The 15,489-nt window shown below is 42.3% G+C and overlaps 1 protein-coding gene across 1 annotated transcript in view; it reads left to right on the top strand.

Moving 5' to 3' along the window:
- Positions 1 to 14,852, top strand: part of LOC134678132 (E3 ubiquitin-protein ligase UBR4) — a 105,379-nt gene extending 90,527 nt beyond the window's left edge. The window contains exons 82-96 of the mRNA XM_063536582.1: positions 794 to 984; positions 3,233 to 3,421; positions 3,861 to 4,029; positions 4,156 to 4,391; positions 4,606 to 4,726; positions 5,117 to 5,391; positions 5,808 to 5,942; positions 6,281 to 6,439; positions 7,604 to 7,786; positions 8,246 to 8,394; positions 8,802 to 8,931; positions 9,818 to 9,993; positions 10,689 to 10,829; positions 11,427 to 11,616; positions 13,811 to 14,852. Of these exons, the coding sequence (XP_063392652.1) occupies positions 794 to 984; positions 3,233 to 3,421; positions 3,861 to 4,029; positions 4,156 to 4,391; positions 4,606 to 4,726; positions 5,117 to 5,391; positions 5,808 to 5,942; positions 6,281 to 6,439; positions 7,604 to 7,786; positions 8,246 to 8,394; positions 8,802 to 8,931; positions 9,818 to 9,993; positions 10,689 to 10,829; positions 11,427 to 11,616; positions 13,811 to 14,035 (2,669 nt within the window). The 3' untranslated portion in view covers positions 14,036 to 14,852. The remainder of the gene's footprint in view (positions 1 to 793; positions 985 to 3,232; positions 3,422 to 3,860; positions 4,030 to 4,155; positions 4,392 to 4,605; positions 4,727 to 5,116; positions 5,392 to 5,807; positions 5,943 to 6,280; positions 6,440 to 7,603; positions 7,787 to 8,245; positions 8,395 to 8,801; positions 8,932 to 9,817; positions 9,994 to 10,688; positions 10,830 to 11,426; positions 11,617 to 13,810) is intronic.
- The last annotated feature ends 637 nt before the right edge of the window (positions 14,853 to 15,489 follow it).

Below are 15,489 nucleotides of genomic sequence, written 5' to 3'. Positions count from 1 at the left end.
TGGTATTATGTTTCCTTCCACATCGAAGATCTGAGTAATGCCTTCCTGGCAGGCTACTAGGCTACTTTTATGCCGACGGTACTTCTCCTCAACAATGTCATGGCGGCGGCGATTAGCGGGAAGCGAGCAATGGTTGGCAGGGACGGGAAGCGGAACTACGTCACGGCGTGGAGCGGAGCGACTGCATAGACGCTAGCGGCATCGATCGGTCAACGATCGCGTTACTCTCTCAATGAAGATCTTCGATGTGGAAGGAAACATAATACCAATTTTATTGGAAAGTAAAATTTGTATATTCTTCTGCTTTCATAAGTAATAGTTACTGATTTTTAAAAAGATTAAAAGACTTAAGGTTAAGGATTAATTAAAAGACATGTCGCTTACCTTCTTCAAAGTTCTTTCTAATGCTAAAAAAACGAACTATAACGTATACCTTATTGCGTACATATAAGGTTCACCGATATACAGTTAACGCTACGTACGCACTTGCAATCGTAAAAGCGTCGGCGCACCGCTGTTTCATTGATGGTGGTTAAATACGTGCGTATAATTGTATAGTAAGGGTAGGTTGCACGTTCAACGTTCTTTATTATTGTCCAGTATATTTCATAGGTACTTCAGAGTTGATAGCTGTTGATCAATCCGCTAAATGTGTTTGGTTCAACTAGCCCTAAAATCGCGAAGCACTCGTCTGCTAGTAGCCAACATATATGTCAGTAGATTATTTATTGACATAAAATAGTTATTAGTATCGTTTTTAAGGCCAATAAATAACCATACCATTTCCATCCAGGGACAGAAACAGAGACGGCAGAATTCATGGCGGTCTGCATCGAGACTGTACAAAAGTACCCGCTCCACGATTACCGCACCCCCGTCTTCATCTTCGAGAGGCTCTGCTCCATCATCTACCCTGAAGAGAACGACGTCGGGGAGTTCTTCCTCACGCTGGAGAAGGATCCGCAACAAGAGGACTTCCTACAGGTAACTGTCAAGAGAATGAGATCCTTATGTACTAGACACAGGGTTCAAACTACAACAGTACCCGCTCCACGACTACCGCACCCCCGTCTTCATCTTCGAGAGGCTCTGCTCCATCATCTACCCCGAGGAGAACGACGTGGGCGAGTTCTTCCTCACGCTGGAGAAGGATCCACAACAAGAGGACTTCCTACAGGTAACTGTCAAGGGAATAACGCCCCTGTGTGCCAGAGACAGGGTTCAAAATAGAACAAATCCCCGCTCCACGACTACCGCACCCCCGTCTTCATCTTCGAGAGGCTCTGCTCCATCATCTACCCTGAAGAGAACGACGTCGGGGAGTTCTTCCTCACGCTAGAGAAGGATCCGCAACAAGAGGACTTCCTACAGGTAACTGTCAAGGGAATAACATCTCTACAAGCTAGAGACAAGGTCCTAAATACAAAAGCACCGATCAGAATGACTCCAAGACCAGTGCATCTCCACAACGTCGTTATGAATATTTTAGGTTCGATTTCCATTACAAGTTTTAGGGTCGTATTCCACCTGTCCAATTTCTTTGTCCAATGTGCATTGCGTCCAGCGAACTGATATACATGGAAGTATTCTGTCCACTCAGTTATGACCCAACGTAAACTATTCGATTGTAGGCGGTGCTTACAAACTATTCGATTTGCAACTTCAGTTCGTCCGAGATGACAGTCAGTGACGGATGGCTAAATTGATTTATAAAAACGTTTTTTTGTAATTAAAAATATCTTCATGTGTCGTGAAGTGGTGCAGAAGTTATTTTAGTTCATACCAAGGATAGTGGAATCACTTTTCACTTGTAGTAAACAGATAACTTCAGTAAAATTTGGAATAAACATGACGATTTGTTTTCAATACTACCGTGCTAAGCTAAAACGTAACAACTGCATACGACTTTCATAACAACATACGACTTTTTAAATTGCAAGGATAATAGGGATGGTGTTATGCCAAATGAAGTAGACTATTATATTAACTTGTGCTTGGTTTAGGTATTTTCTATATAATTATAAATGTAGTAGGTAATGAATTCTTTCTTACAGATTTGTATTTTCCTTTTTTATTTGATGAGACGGAGCTGTAAAAAAACTACCTCATTCTTTCAAATTCATAATCAAATTTGATATTATCATTTTACATTACTTTCCATTCAGATTCCCACAAGATGCTATTCGCAGAGAACTATGGAAAAAAGCTGTCCAATTAGAGAGACATGAAATTAAGTGGATGCCTGGAAAGATATCTAGAATATGTTCTATTCATGAGATATATTATAACTCGTGAGATAATCATACCCGGTCTCCTATATGTAGATACACTTCCACTGAATTAATTTAACAAATACACACATTATCTGAAAATGTTGATCATTCGAATCCACCCTCTACCGTCACATATATGTCGGTTCTCTCTCAAGCCATTTTTGACCCGATTCGTGTACCCATGTAAATTTTGCAGGCTGTATAGCCAGTCCGAATTCTAAGATCAAGTTTACCATACATTACAATGGCGTACTTGATCTTAGAAAAACGGACAGACTATACCTGAACGTGACTTCGCACTGCCATACAGATTGATAATAAAATATACAAAATACTTATTATAGCGGAATACATTTATACAACAATGATATATTTACTTATGTTGAGTTAGTCTGTCATTTCATGACAACATTTTAACTAGTTATCTTTTAATCTGCATTAAATTATTATACGTGAATTATTTGACTGGTTCTTCAATGTATGGCATAAACCTATCCCTGTCCAAGTCATATTCTAATCAAATATGAACCGCAAACTCTCAGCGGCCAGTACGTACAGCAAGAAGGTTATTAGCGGATTAATGTCGCTGATTGGTAGTTATTGACATTATATGCATTTCATATACACTTAGCTATGTACCATTAGTGTAATAAAGATGACTATTATTTTGTTTACCAGCTTTGATTACAGGCTCTGTAAACGCGTCGTCTTATTTAAATGTAGGCGTAATTTTGTATGTGTGCTAATTTGGCCCGAGAATTTGAACGGTAATGTTCCTAAAGGCGGTTTCCATACTAAATATATGCGTTCACTGATTGCGTCTCACTCTCTCATTAAGCAAGATGTGAGCCACAAATACACATATTGGACAAATGGACCATCTCTAGACAAAAACTTACGCACCGACGCGAATAATATTCATCCAAATAGCGTTTCTAATATCCATGTAACATGTACAGGGGCGGATGTTAGGCAACCCGTACTCGTGTCTGGAGCCCGGCATGGGTCCGCTGATGCGGGACGTGAAGAACAAGATCTGCACGGACTGCGAGCTGGTGGCGCTGCTGGAGGACGACAACGGCATGGAGCTGCTGGTGTGCAACAAGATCATGTCACTCGACCTGCCCGTCAAGGAGGTTTACAAGAAGGTGAGTGCCGTCTTACCCGGGGTTAACCGGTTAAACATGGAGTTACCGTGGTTACCAGTACAATTTAACACTGTGTTAACGGGTTAACCGCTTAACCTCGGCTTAGTGGGATGGTGCAAGTGGCGCTAAGGGTATAAACCTTACTAAAAAGCATACTGATTCTTACTTGCGAAGTTAATTAATCAGCATTGTTCAAAGTGTTTTTTCTGTCCTTAGTCATACATTATCTCTTATTAAACAATTTATACATGGGTTCCAAGTCCGATATCACAAAAAAAGATGTCGGTGTTTTCTACGGGTTAGCCAAAACTATTTTAGTCGGGTATTTAAGGTTATTGTGTAAATTATGAGATAACATCGTCTCATCATTTACATGTCTAATTTTTTGTGTAAATTTTTTTAGAAGAAACTTGTTAGTAACATAATTTTTTTCGCCCAGGTGTGGTGCACATCTGGCGAGGGGGTCGACGCGATGCGCGTCGTGTACAGAATGCGAGGCCTGCTAGGCGACGCTACGGAAGAATTCGTGGAGACGCTCTCGCAGACTAACGCGGAGACGGTTGACGATGAACAGGTCTACAGGATGGCGAACGTGCTGGCCGACTGCGGTACGTATTATTCGTACACCTTATTGCAAAGTAAAAGGCTGGCTGTTGATTAGTTAACCCTTTTACCGGCAAAGACTGCCACAGACGGGGTTAAATCGTGCAGTCTGATGTTCGTTGTGTTTCCAGGCGGCCTAGAAGTGATGCTGCAACGCCTCGCAGCCATTCAGCGAGTCGGCGCCGCGCGTTCCCTCTGCTCAACTCTGCTACGATTGCTAGGGCTATGTGCGCGCGTGCGACGCTGCGTGCGTGTGTTAACGCGCGCTAGCACGCGCGCGCTGCCCGTGCTGCTGCACGCGTTGCAGTTAGCCGCTGATGAGGAGAAGGATCTGCCGCGCGCGTTGCTTGTCTACCAGCTGCTGGAGGTAACGTAAACGCCAAATTACTACGCATTTATAACTAAATCACCACACTCTGTCCCTGTAACAACTTGTGCAGCTTTAGCATAAGCTGACTCTATAGAAATAAAATTGTGATGTTTGAAAAAAAAAGTGCATACAATCACATTTACTAATAGATTTTTAATTCGGTCTTACAGGTTTTATAGTTTTTTTTTATGTATAACGTTACCTCTCGCAGATAATGGAGCGTATTCTATCTGTGGCGGCGAGCGAAAGCCTGGAGTCTTTCCTGCAGTTCTCGCTGACTTTCGGCGGACCGGAGTACGTCCAGGCGCTGCTTAACTGCACGGACAATCCAGGTTAAAATCTACGCACTTAGTTTCATGAGTGCCCGAGTGATTTTTTTACGAAGTTGTTAGAGCTACCCACACTTTTACACTTCCTGTTAACAAAGTTTCCCCTCGCATCTATCCCCTCGACACTTGTAAAAAGTGACAACCTCTTATTTTATACTCAGGATTTGACTGTTTAGCCAAACTATTTTCTTTATTTGAAAACGTTTTCTAAATAAACCACATAGCGTTAGCACCCTATGGATATAAATTGAATATAAATAAATACAGTCACGATTAAGTTCATGTAAATAATAGCATCCTTCGTCATTCAGCAAATTTTCTGCACCAAATCTAACTTGCCATTAGTGGAGACCACATTAACACCAACTAACTATACTTTCCATGTCGTCCCAGGGATCCGCAGCAACTCCGTAGCCCTCGGGCACCTGACGCGAGTCCTCGCCGCGCTCGTCTACGGCAACGACCTCAAGATGGCGATGCTCGTCGAACACTTCAAACCGGTCTTCGTCTTCGACAAACTAGACTCCGAGCAACTGACTGAGGAGGAGTTCCGTATGGAACTGTTCTGCGTGCTCTGTGCTAATATTGAGAGGAACTCTATTGGAGGAACGCTCAAAGACTATCTGATATCGCTGGGAGTCGTGAGGGACGCTTTGGAGTATATTGTGGTGAGTTGAATACTTCTTATATAAGAGTTGTGCCCTTGATGTAGGTGGTATGAATAACTTTGAGCTAGCCGTGCTGGTAGACCACTTTATATCGGTCTTCGTCTTCGACAAACTAGACTCTGAGCAAGTGACTGAGGAAGAGTTCCGTATGGAACTGTTCTGCGTGCTTTGTGCTAATATTGACAGGAATTCTGTCGGAGGAATGCTCAAAGACTATCTGGGAGTTGAGAGGCACGCTTTGGAATATATTGTGGTGAGTTATTATAGGCGTGTTCGCTACTCTTTTGATATTTTCCGAGATTTCAGAGAATTGATGGTATAATATGTGTACAGACAAATTCGACCTTGGACAATCCATTGACCACAAAACGTAAGCCCCATCTATGTCATGATAAATAATTATCATTTTGTTTCAGAAAAATGCCCCGTGCGTGAAACCGACACTAGTTTGCAACGACTCTGACGAGCTAAAGGAGTTCATCAGTCGACCTGCACTCAGATACATCCTCCGCTTCCTAACCGGACTTGCGGCCGACCACGAGCCTACCCAGGTCAGACAAAAAAAACATACTCTAAATAGGGTAGGGGGTCTTAAAAGCATTATTATTTTATAGACGAATGAATGAATTCGACAATGTTTGCGTTTTAAAACAAATGATTGCGTTTTTTAACTTTAGAAATAAAATAAAAAATATTGAAAGTTTTACACTGTGTTCAAAATAGTCTCGCTAAGGTCGCAGGATTAATTAAGCCAATATTTATTAGAACGGCGTAGGTACGTCATGAAATAAGCTGTGAATATGATTGATGAGGACGATTTCGGCCGCTCTCAGCGTCTAATATTCCTTGTTGCATATTATTTTCTAACCCTGTCAAACGTTGTGAACAGATGCTAGTGTGCGAGAAGGTGATCCCGATAGTGCACCGGCTGGAGCAGGTGTCGTCCGGCGAGCACGTCGGCTCGCTCGCCGAGAACCTGCTCGAGGCGCTCAAGTCGCAGCCGCAGTGCGCCGCCAAGGTGCAGGAGGCGCGCGAGTTCACCCGCCAGGTACGAAAATAGTTTTATAGTTTAGAGTCAGAGGAAATTTGTAAAGGACAGAGACTGTGATTTTTAGTGTACAGTCGTCGTCAGATATATCGGAGCGGTCGAGGTGCTCACAAATATTTGAACGCGCACTCTAACGCCTTGACTGTAGAGGCGTGTTCAGATATTTATGAGCACCTCGGCCGCTCCGATATAATATATCTGATAGCGACTGCACAGCTTCAGTGGCGGGGCGAGCAGTATCGAGTCGAGGGTTCGAGCAGCGTGAACTGATGCCATTTGCATGTGTTTGCTTTTGTTTGATATGCTCGTTGAGTTGGACGCCCTGCTGTTCGCCGTCGCTCGAGTACCCGCTTAGTTTTGACCCATATGAATGTGCATTTTAGCATATCAATGATCCGCACGTGATCAAATTTGAATAGCCTTGTAATTGGAATCTTATACATAGTGACATATTATATATGTCGCAGTCAAAAGTGTGAACTGGTCAAAAGAACTTTTAACCGACAAAAACAGGCAAAACTACTTTTGACTGAGCATGTTGGTCAAAAGTAATTTTACCTGTGATAATCAATCAAAATCAGTCAAAAGTACTCGCAGAGATAGGTAGGTTAGGGTTATTTTTTTTTGCTACGCCCAAAAAACGAAACTGTTCCCAGAGATAGGTAGGTTAGGGTTATTTTTTTTTGCTACGCCCTAAAAACGAAACTGCTGCCAGAAATAGGTATGATTTTCAGGTAAAACTACTTTTGACCAACATGCTCAGTCAAAAGCAGTTTTGCCTGTTTTTATTTTATAAGTTTAAGGGTCCACTGAAAGTCAGCGTCGTTGCACTAAAAGTGCTCCGACGTATGCTGAGTGAGTGGTATCCTCTTTGGGACAACCAATTGCATAACTATATCACATGCTTGTCATCTACTAATTTTATTAGTGTTGTATCTAATAAATTATTTTCATTCCATCCCATTTCAAATTTAGAGGCATGCAAAAAAAAATTAATTACTAATATTAAAATTTTTTTAGGTGCTGTAATCCAGTAATTAATCTTTTTTTTTGCGTTCCTGTAAATTTGTCCACGAGTATATTTTATTTTGATCTTTTTAGGTATTACATCTTTTGCGTTTGACGTCACGCCCATTTGAACTAATTCTAAATGTGTACAAACAGGAAAAGAAGCGTCTGGCGATGGCGGTGCGCGAGCGGCAGCTGGGCGCGCTGGGCATGCGCAGCAACGAGCGCGGGCAGGTGACCGCGCAGTGCTCGCTCACGCAGCAGGTGGCCGACCTGGCCGAGGAGGCGGGCGCCGTCTGCTGCATCTGCCGCGAGGGCTACAAGTACCAGCCCACCAAGGTACATTTACAGCTTGTCCCCCTTATAAAACTATCCGGAAGACGCGATCTAAGCCCTCGTACACCCGCAACTCAATTGGACAACTCCATCGCGCATCGTGTGACCGCATCTTCAAAGTTTGGTCTTGCAAGCCATTAGGGCAATTCACAATCCGGATAAGAACTGTTGATGGAGTCGCCATTGCCGGATACGGCACGGAAGAAGGGCTGTTACGCGGAAATGATGAGTAACACTGCCTCGTTCGACTTCGTGTAATTGAATAATAGACCATATTTTTGCTAACTTTGATTCATTGGCGTTGGCCGGGGGTGCATGTTCATTATGTTCACTATTTTTATCAGCATGTTGATGGCTAAACTGGCTAACAAGTACATAGCCCGTTTGTTAAAATAAACCCTGCCATCTCAAGAAAGACACCCGATTTTTTTCAGAAATTTATATGATCATTTTTTATCACAGGTATTGGGTATCTACACATTCACAAAGCGCTGTCCGGTGGAAGAGTTCGAGGTGCGCGCGCGCAAGACGCTCGGCTACACGACCGTGTCGCACTACAACATCGTGCACGTCGAGTGCCACATGGCGGCCGTGCGGCTCGCCCGCGCCAGGTACTGTGCGAGTGCAGTTATTATTGGACCCCACATACAACATTCTCTGTTTAAGAAAGCAGTACTGTACAGTAGCAGTGTTTAAGAAACTGTAACAAAAAAATGCAACTTTATCTGGTCTACGAAAGGTTTTAATACACATTGGGCCTTATGAAGTTATGGTTTTGAATGGATCAACTACTTATGTTCTTCTCCTATGCCTTCAGTCAGATAAAGTGCCACAAATTTGTATACACGACCTTAATGTCCATATTGTGTACATCATTTTGGCACTTTGTCCGTCTCGATATTTTGAGACGTGACTATGTATCTGTAGGTGATCGTCATAGGGCCTGCCTGGGAACATGAATATTATGAACTCTACAGAGTTATGTACCCTAACTAATACGTAATGTGGACCGAAGCAGGGACGAGTGGGAGAGCGCGGCGCTGCAGAACGCGTCGACGCGCTGCAACGGGTTGCTGCCGCTGTGGGGACCGCACGTGCCCGAGTCCGCCTTCGCCAGCTGCCTCGCGAGGCACACCACCTATCTCCAGGTCAGCACTAGCACAGTTTAAGAGCCACTTGCACTTGTGTGTAACATATGTGTTCATTTCACCATTCATACCACTTAGATGCATGAAGTATCAATACTCATTGGACTATTACAACCAAAGTGCAATTCATTTCAAATTAAGAATCTAATCAAATTTGAACTTGGTTGGCACTTGTCTTGTTACAGTATCAGTGTTAAAGGGAGTTATAGCTTTTTTTCACAATCCATAACTCCCGCGGGAACAATATATATTCATATTGGCATTTGGCATTATCCTTCAGTACACCTGCATGAAATAAGGTATTTTTCGAGCAAGTGTGATGAAAAATAGAATACCAGCATCCTTATAGTTCGTTTTTTTAGCATTAGAAAGAACTCCACAGAAGCAAGCGTGCAGTTTTTATCAGGCTCTTTAATTGTTAATAATTATTGAATTATCTAATGTAGCATGGTCAATACATATAATTTACTTCAAATTATTACCGCTAAAAGTGCCAGATTTGGAACCACAAGCTTACTTCTGCCAAGTTCTTTCTAATGCTAAAAAAAACGGACTATAGGGTCATTCCACAGCAAGAGTAATGCGCTTCACTATTTTCTTTTGTGTTGTCTTGTTACAGTATCAATATTGATACTTCATGCCTCCAAGGGTTGCATTTATTTTAAAAATGGACTGTCCAGTCAACATTCAATTTTTAGGTTTACCTTACTTACTTACTGCTTACTTACTAGCCTTTCTCCGCAGACGTTTTGTCTGGTTGCCCTTGGCATAGGCCTCTCCCATATTCCTCCACGCGTCCCTGCCCAAACCCCTTTAGGTTTACCAACGAGTACATAATTATCTCGCAAACCGATACAAAACTTAACACCGTTATTTTTAAACGCAGGAGTGCACCGGTCACCGTGACATCAGCCACACGTGCACCATCCACGACCTGAAGCTGCTGCTGTGGCGGTTCGCGCGGGGCCGCACCTTCCACGACGACACCGGCGGCGGCGGCCCGCTCTCCAACATGCAGCTCGTGCCCGCCCTGCTGCACATGGCCCTCTACGTGGTCAACACGTGCGTATTTTAACATGCTAGCCGTAAGACTTCTTCTTCAATGTGCCATATCCTAACAGATGTCGGCGATCACCATGCGAAAGTCCTCTCTATGTTCCGCCACTCTGCCTGGAGTGGTGGCGTCCGTAATACCGGTCCAACTCCTTCTATTATTGTACCATGATGTTCTGGGTCTTCCTCTACCTCTACTAGCCGAAAGACTATAGTGGGTTACAAAAAGACCGGCAGCTTATTGTTCGTTTATTATAGGTAGACATGCTAGATGAAGGTATCACCCAAAGATAAGATCGGTCTAACAAGATGCAAAATATTTCTTACAGCGTCCTCCGGTTTGCAATTGTCACTCAAGAACAGCATAGCAGTCGGAACAAGAAATATGCTTTAGCCAAAGTGGACTCCAGTGACTGTCCTTTTGCTGTCGTCATCCGAATTTCCCCTGCGCTCTTGACTATATTGTCAGTCCGTGATCGGTCCAAGATTATGAGAACCAACTAACCTTCTCCGGCTACTTAAGAACCTTTCTTCTTAACGGCCAGTTGTAAGACCAAAGTATACACCACTTTCACTAAGTCTAGGAACTATCGGAACTAAGTCGACGCTTCTACTCTGATTACCGTTGGGTTGGATTTAGCCGAGAGCTTGCATTATTTGTCATACACTACTTGATAGCACTAACCGTTTTGTTATTTACACAGATCGCGACTTGTAGCCCGTGAGGTGGCAGCACTGGAGACGTCGCTGGCGTGGGCGGCGGCGCGCCTGCTGTCCTCAGCGCACGACGCCGACGGGCCGCTCTACTACGCCACGCAGATGCTACTCGTGTACCCGCTCGTCAAGTGAGTAATGCCAGAAATTAGGACCGCCACTAGTTACCACCGACGGAGCGGCGGCTGATGTTCACGAGGGTTCATAATTTACAATTGTACGAGTCATCGCCTGAGATGACTGTTTTCATAAAAATCTTTTACTGGTTTACGGTAGGCTACGTTACGGCTGGTTGTGAGTATAATCAAGACTCTGTAATTCAAAACTGTATTATCTATTATCTACCTATATATACTAAAAAAAAATACGAAGAGGCGGCACTGTTTCCCAAAGCAGAGACGTTTTTCACCTAGATTTTCGTTCATACATCCGCTGATTATATTGCTGTCCCGCCCATATACGGTTGTCAATGTCACTGTGCGAACTTGACAGAATATAATGATGTGCAGTCCTAGAGATAGCAACATGCGGGTCAATGTACGAAAATCTATAAGGAAAGCGTTATTACTTTAAGAATAAATTTAGCTGTCGAGAATTTTGATATTCGTTTATTATTTTAATTTAATTTAGAGCTCTGTTTATCACAGTTTACAGCATTAGGGTTACACGAATGTTGCTATGGTTTACTTTAACAAGCACCATCACTACCCAAACCTTTATCTAAACAGATGGAAAGCCCACAAGATCGACACGCTAAAGCGCCTGCTAGTGATCGGTCACGTCCGCGCCATCGCCCCGGGCGGGCCGGCGCTGCGGGCCATCGCGTTCAAGCACCGCGCGCCGCGCCCCTGGCCCGACTACAAGCCCTACGCGCTCTTCATGGCACTCATAGACCAGCTCTACACCACCATGTTTAAGGTACTGTAACAGGTTGAAGAAATCTCTCTCGGCTAATAAACGACGTAAACCGTAAACAATACTTAAGTTGTAGGGCACACTCACTTAAGGCATTTAGACTAGTGAAAAATACAATATCTACTTAATGGGTATTAGCGAAAAACAACCATTGACGCAATACAGTATACCTTTCCTTATAGTAATTACCGTAATAATTGTTTATATTTCACGATTTTATACTAAGAATTTCGTTTAAAATGATCGATATAGAAGTAGCTTGTGAAATAGTACATATCAACATGAGCGATATCTAACTCTCTCACGCCCACACCTGTGACCCTCTAAAAATATTTATCTTACAAAAATATTGTACAACAAACTGTGACATGCAGACCTCCCACACAAACTGACAAGTAGACAGCCCGAATCCGAATCCAACAATAACACACTTGCGCAACGCTATCTGGCTGCGCTGTGCATCTTACTCGTCAGCCATGACGAACGCATCGCTCTAGGCGGTTTTCACACCGATGCGGTTTCTATACGGTTTGGAAATTATTTATAGGTACTCTGTATCTTTAGGTGCTTAAATAAAAGTAAACAAATAATTTGTACATTTTCTGGCTGGCTTAAGAAGCCATTTGAGGGTAGATTTTCAATCAATCAATCAAATTTTATTTCAGGCAAAAAATATACCCATACAAAAATATTAAAATAAAAATAATTACAATTAAAAATATTATCATATTAAAATTAAAATTAAAAATAATCTTAAAAATACATGTCAACAACAATTACATTAAAATTAAATTAAAATCTACATATTTACATTAAATTATATACTGTGCCTCTGGATCCCATATGTAGGTCATTCCAGTGCCTCCAGAGTGAACCAGCAGGATCTCCAGGAATGAGCTGAAGCAGACTTTTTTTTTGTTTACTCTTTTTTATTAAATATCTAAAGATACAGACTATAGTATGAGAACAGCTGGTAAAATACTGAAAACTACACGACATGTTATATATAGTTTCAATTTTCGACTTAAAATACGTGACTGGATCGTTTTATCATATTTAATTATCGAACAAGTGAGATATATTTAGTTAAACTTGCTAGTTATATCCGAGCTTACAATACAACCATATTATGAATAAGACGATATAACCTCAGTCACATATGAATAATAGTCCCGAATATACACTTCTCACCTACACAACCGTTTATCTTTTACAAATTACTCTTAAAAGGTGAACCCTATTCTATAAGCTATAAAGCTGACATTATAACATTATAACAATAGGATACAAGGTTAAGAAAGTGATATATGTATGTTCACCTGTCTCACGAAGTGGCATTGACACGGGGAACTGTCTTCGTGCGTTATGCAATATCGTCTCGGCCTTGGCCGTCAAACGTCCCTCCCGCTCGTGCTTTGCGGACTTGGAGGATATAACCAACGGAGACGCCATGTCTAAAATTTTCGGTACAAAATAGTCTGCCGTTTTTTGCGGGGGAGGGGCACATCAAATGTATAGGTACGTCATGTCAGATAAACGTCAGTCCATACATATGGTTGACCATTGGCCGCCTATTTTCGACAGAGAGGAACGCCTGTTAATGGCGGCTCCATTGTTAATTACTCCGAGTTTGCGGATGACTTGATGGTGATATTATCTGCAGTTGAATTGTTGGTGTTATCGGAATTATAACCGTACACCGGGGTTTGGGTGCGGCAATATTACACAAGCCAAAAAATAAGTAATAACTGTAAATCATTTGTACATTTCTAAGCCAAATTGGGACTTACTACCTATTTTTAATAAACTAAATAAACTAAAAATGTTGTAACTATTTTACAATTAACCTCAAACCCAGGGTGTGATTATATTATAACTGCTATCTGGGCCCGCGGGACTATGATCCTTTCGAGATTACTTAGTGTCATTTCCCCTCTGTTCAAGTCGATCATTTCCAGAAATAAAGTAGCTTATGTGTCTAAGAATTCCTCTTCACACCGGGAAATCGAGATTTGCTAACTTACAATAAAGTCTAGTCAGATGTGTTTTAAAATCAACCTAAATTTATAACAAATTGTCTTTCCAGTGACTTGGCAGTATCCCATAGTAGTGCCATACATGACGTAGGGATTTGGCAGGAAAACTTAGCGAGTCCAACTCTAACGTCCTTAAACTAACCTAACATTATCTCCCACAGTCCGTGAACGCCACAACCATCGACCAGTGGTCCATCAAGCTGGCCGAATATATCCGGAACAACGACGAAGCGAACGCCAAAGCTGCCGAGCGGATCGTCACAACGTTCACCGATGAGCTGCTCCCGTGCGCCTCCTTCGCGGAGTTCTGCGACGCCGCCGGGCTGCTGGGCGACATACCCGACCCGGACGCCTGGCTGCAGGCCCTTATTAACGAGCAACCCTGATTCAGGGCGTTACAGGCGGTTCTGGATAGGGCTGGGACGTCCCATTGAACGCCTGTACACATGTTAGGACGTGGTGTAGTGGGAATATAACCGGAAAAAATGTCGCTGGAAATGCTAGTGTAGCGCGCTGAAATCTGAACGCATCAACGGGCGACCCCACTTTAGCGTCCTTTGAGCGGCGGCGTTGTCAGCGCTATAGAAAATGGCGGCGCTGCGCAGTTGTGTCGCCCATAAAGTTGATTAGACGCTGACGCCCGGGAGACGATAGTGTGTGGTGGCCCTAAAGATTTCAATTTCAGTGATGATTTTTTTAGTCGTATGTTTTTCTCTAAATTACGTTCAGTAATGGTCGAATCACGAACCCTTCAAGTGTAAGACTTGATTCAATTAACCGACGAATATTCTAATCAATGTAACAATAACTTGAAGGGACAGAGATTAGACGATTATATGACTGGTTAATGTGTTCCTTTTACTGCAGTTTTCATTATAGCTTGATGCTGGTGCTTGTTATCATTTCGTTACTGACCTTATAGCTGTCATCTGCACCAAACTACTGAAGAGTCTGAAACTTCTGTAGGAACATATTGTCAGTCTCTACAAGTGAATGGTCTTTGGGATAGACCCAAGCCGTGTCACAGTACCGGCCTGAATCAGAAATGTTGTGCACGTCTTCAATATGCAGTTGCAATGTTAGCGTTGATGTTTTTAATAATTGAATCTATTTATAATATATCTTACTGCTTGAAATTAAATTAATGTTTAATGTATTTGGGGCTTTAGGCCGCCTTCTGCTCTAATAAAGATTTTGCTTTTACTTGTTGTTTTATTTATATTACCTTTTGTATTCAAAATTATTTATTTACAAACATGATATATACAGTGATATTGCTAAAATAAATTACAATAGCTTAAATCTAAAATAGGCCCTTGAGGAATTGTACCAACATGCTGGCGGCATTTCCTCGCTGTATCGCAATGCTGATACGTTGTGCGAGGTAGCCGCCAGCTCTTCGGTCACCAGTGACGTCAACCTTTGCCTTTGGATTCCTATTGGTGACCGCCGCCATATACGGGTTGATTTCTGGGTCGTGATCCAGAACCACTTTTTCTGACTCTATAAATGATCCACGTTATCATATGGTAGTATTTTATTAAAAGATAATTACTTTAATTATTCTTATTTTTCAAGTAAAATTTATGTTATACTAAGTAATTATGGTCACCCTATGACTTTTGACATACGCCGTATGGAAAGCGACAAGACGTCACATTGAGTAGGGTCACCAAATGGTATGCAAAAATGTTTTTTCCTACTTGTCATCTGGAAAATAATCATCATTATTGGTGATAAACAATAATTAACAACATCATTAGGCTCATCTTTGGATTCTGTATGATGTCTGGCTCTCTTGCTCCACGACCCCGAAATCACCCTGTATGAGGTGAGGACA

Source organism: Cydia fagiglandana, chromosome Z, assembly GCF_963556715.1.
Source record: "Cydia fagiglandana chromosome Z, ilCydFagi1.1, whole genome shotgun sequence".
NCBI classification, from domain to species: domain Eukaryota; kingdom Metazoa; phylum Arthropoda; class Insecta; order Lepidoptera; family Tortricidae; genus Cydia; species Cydia fagiglandana.
This window is presented reverse-complemented; position numbering and strand designations above follow the sequence as displayed.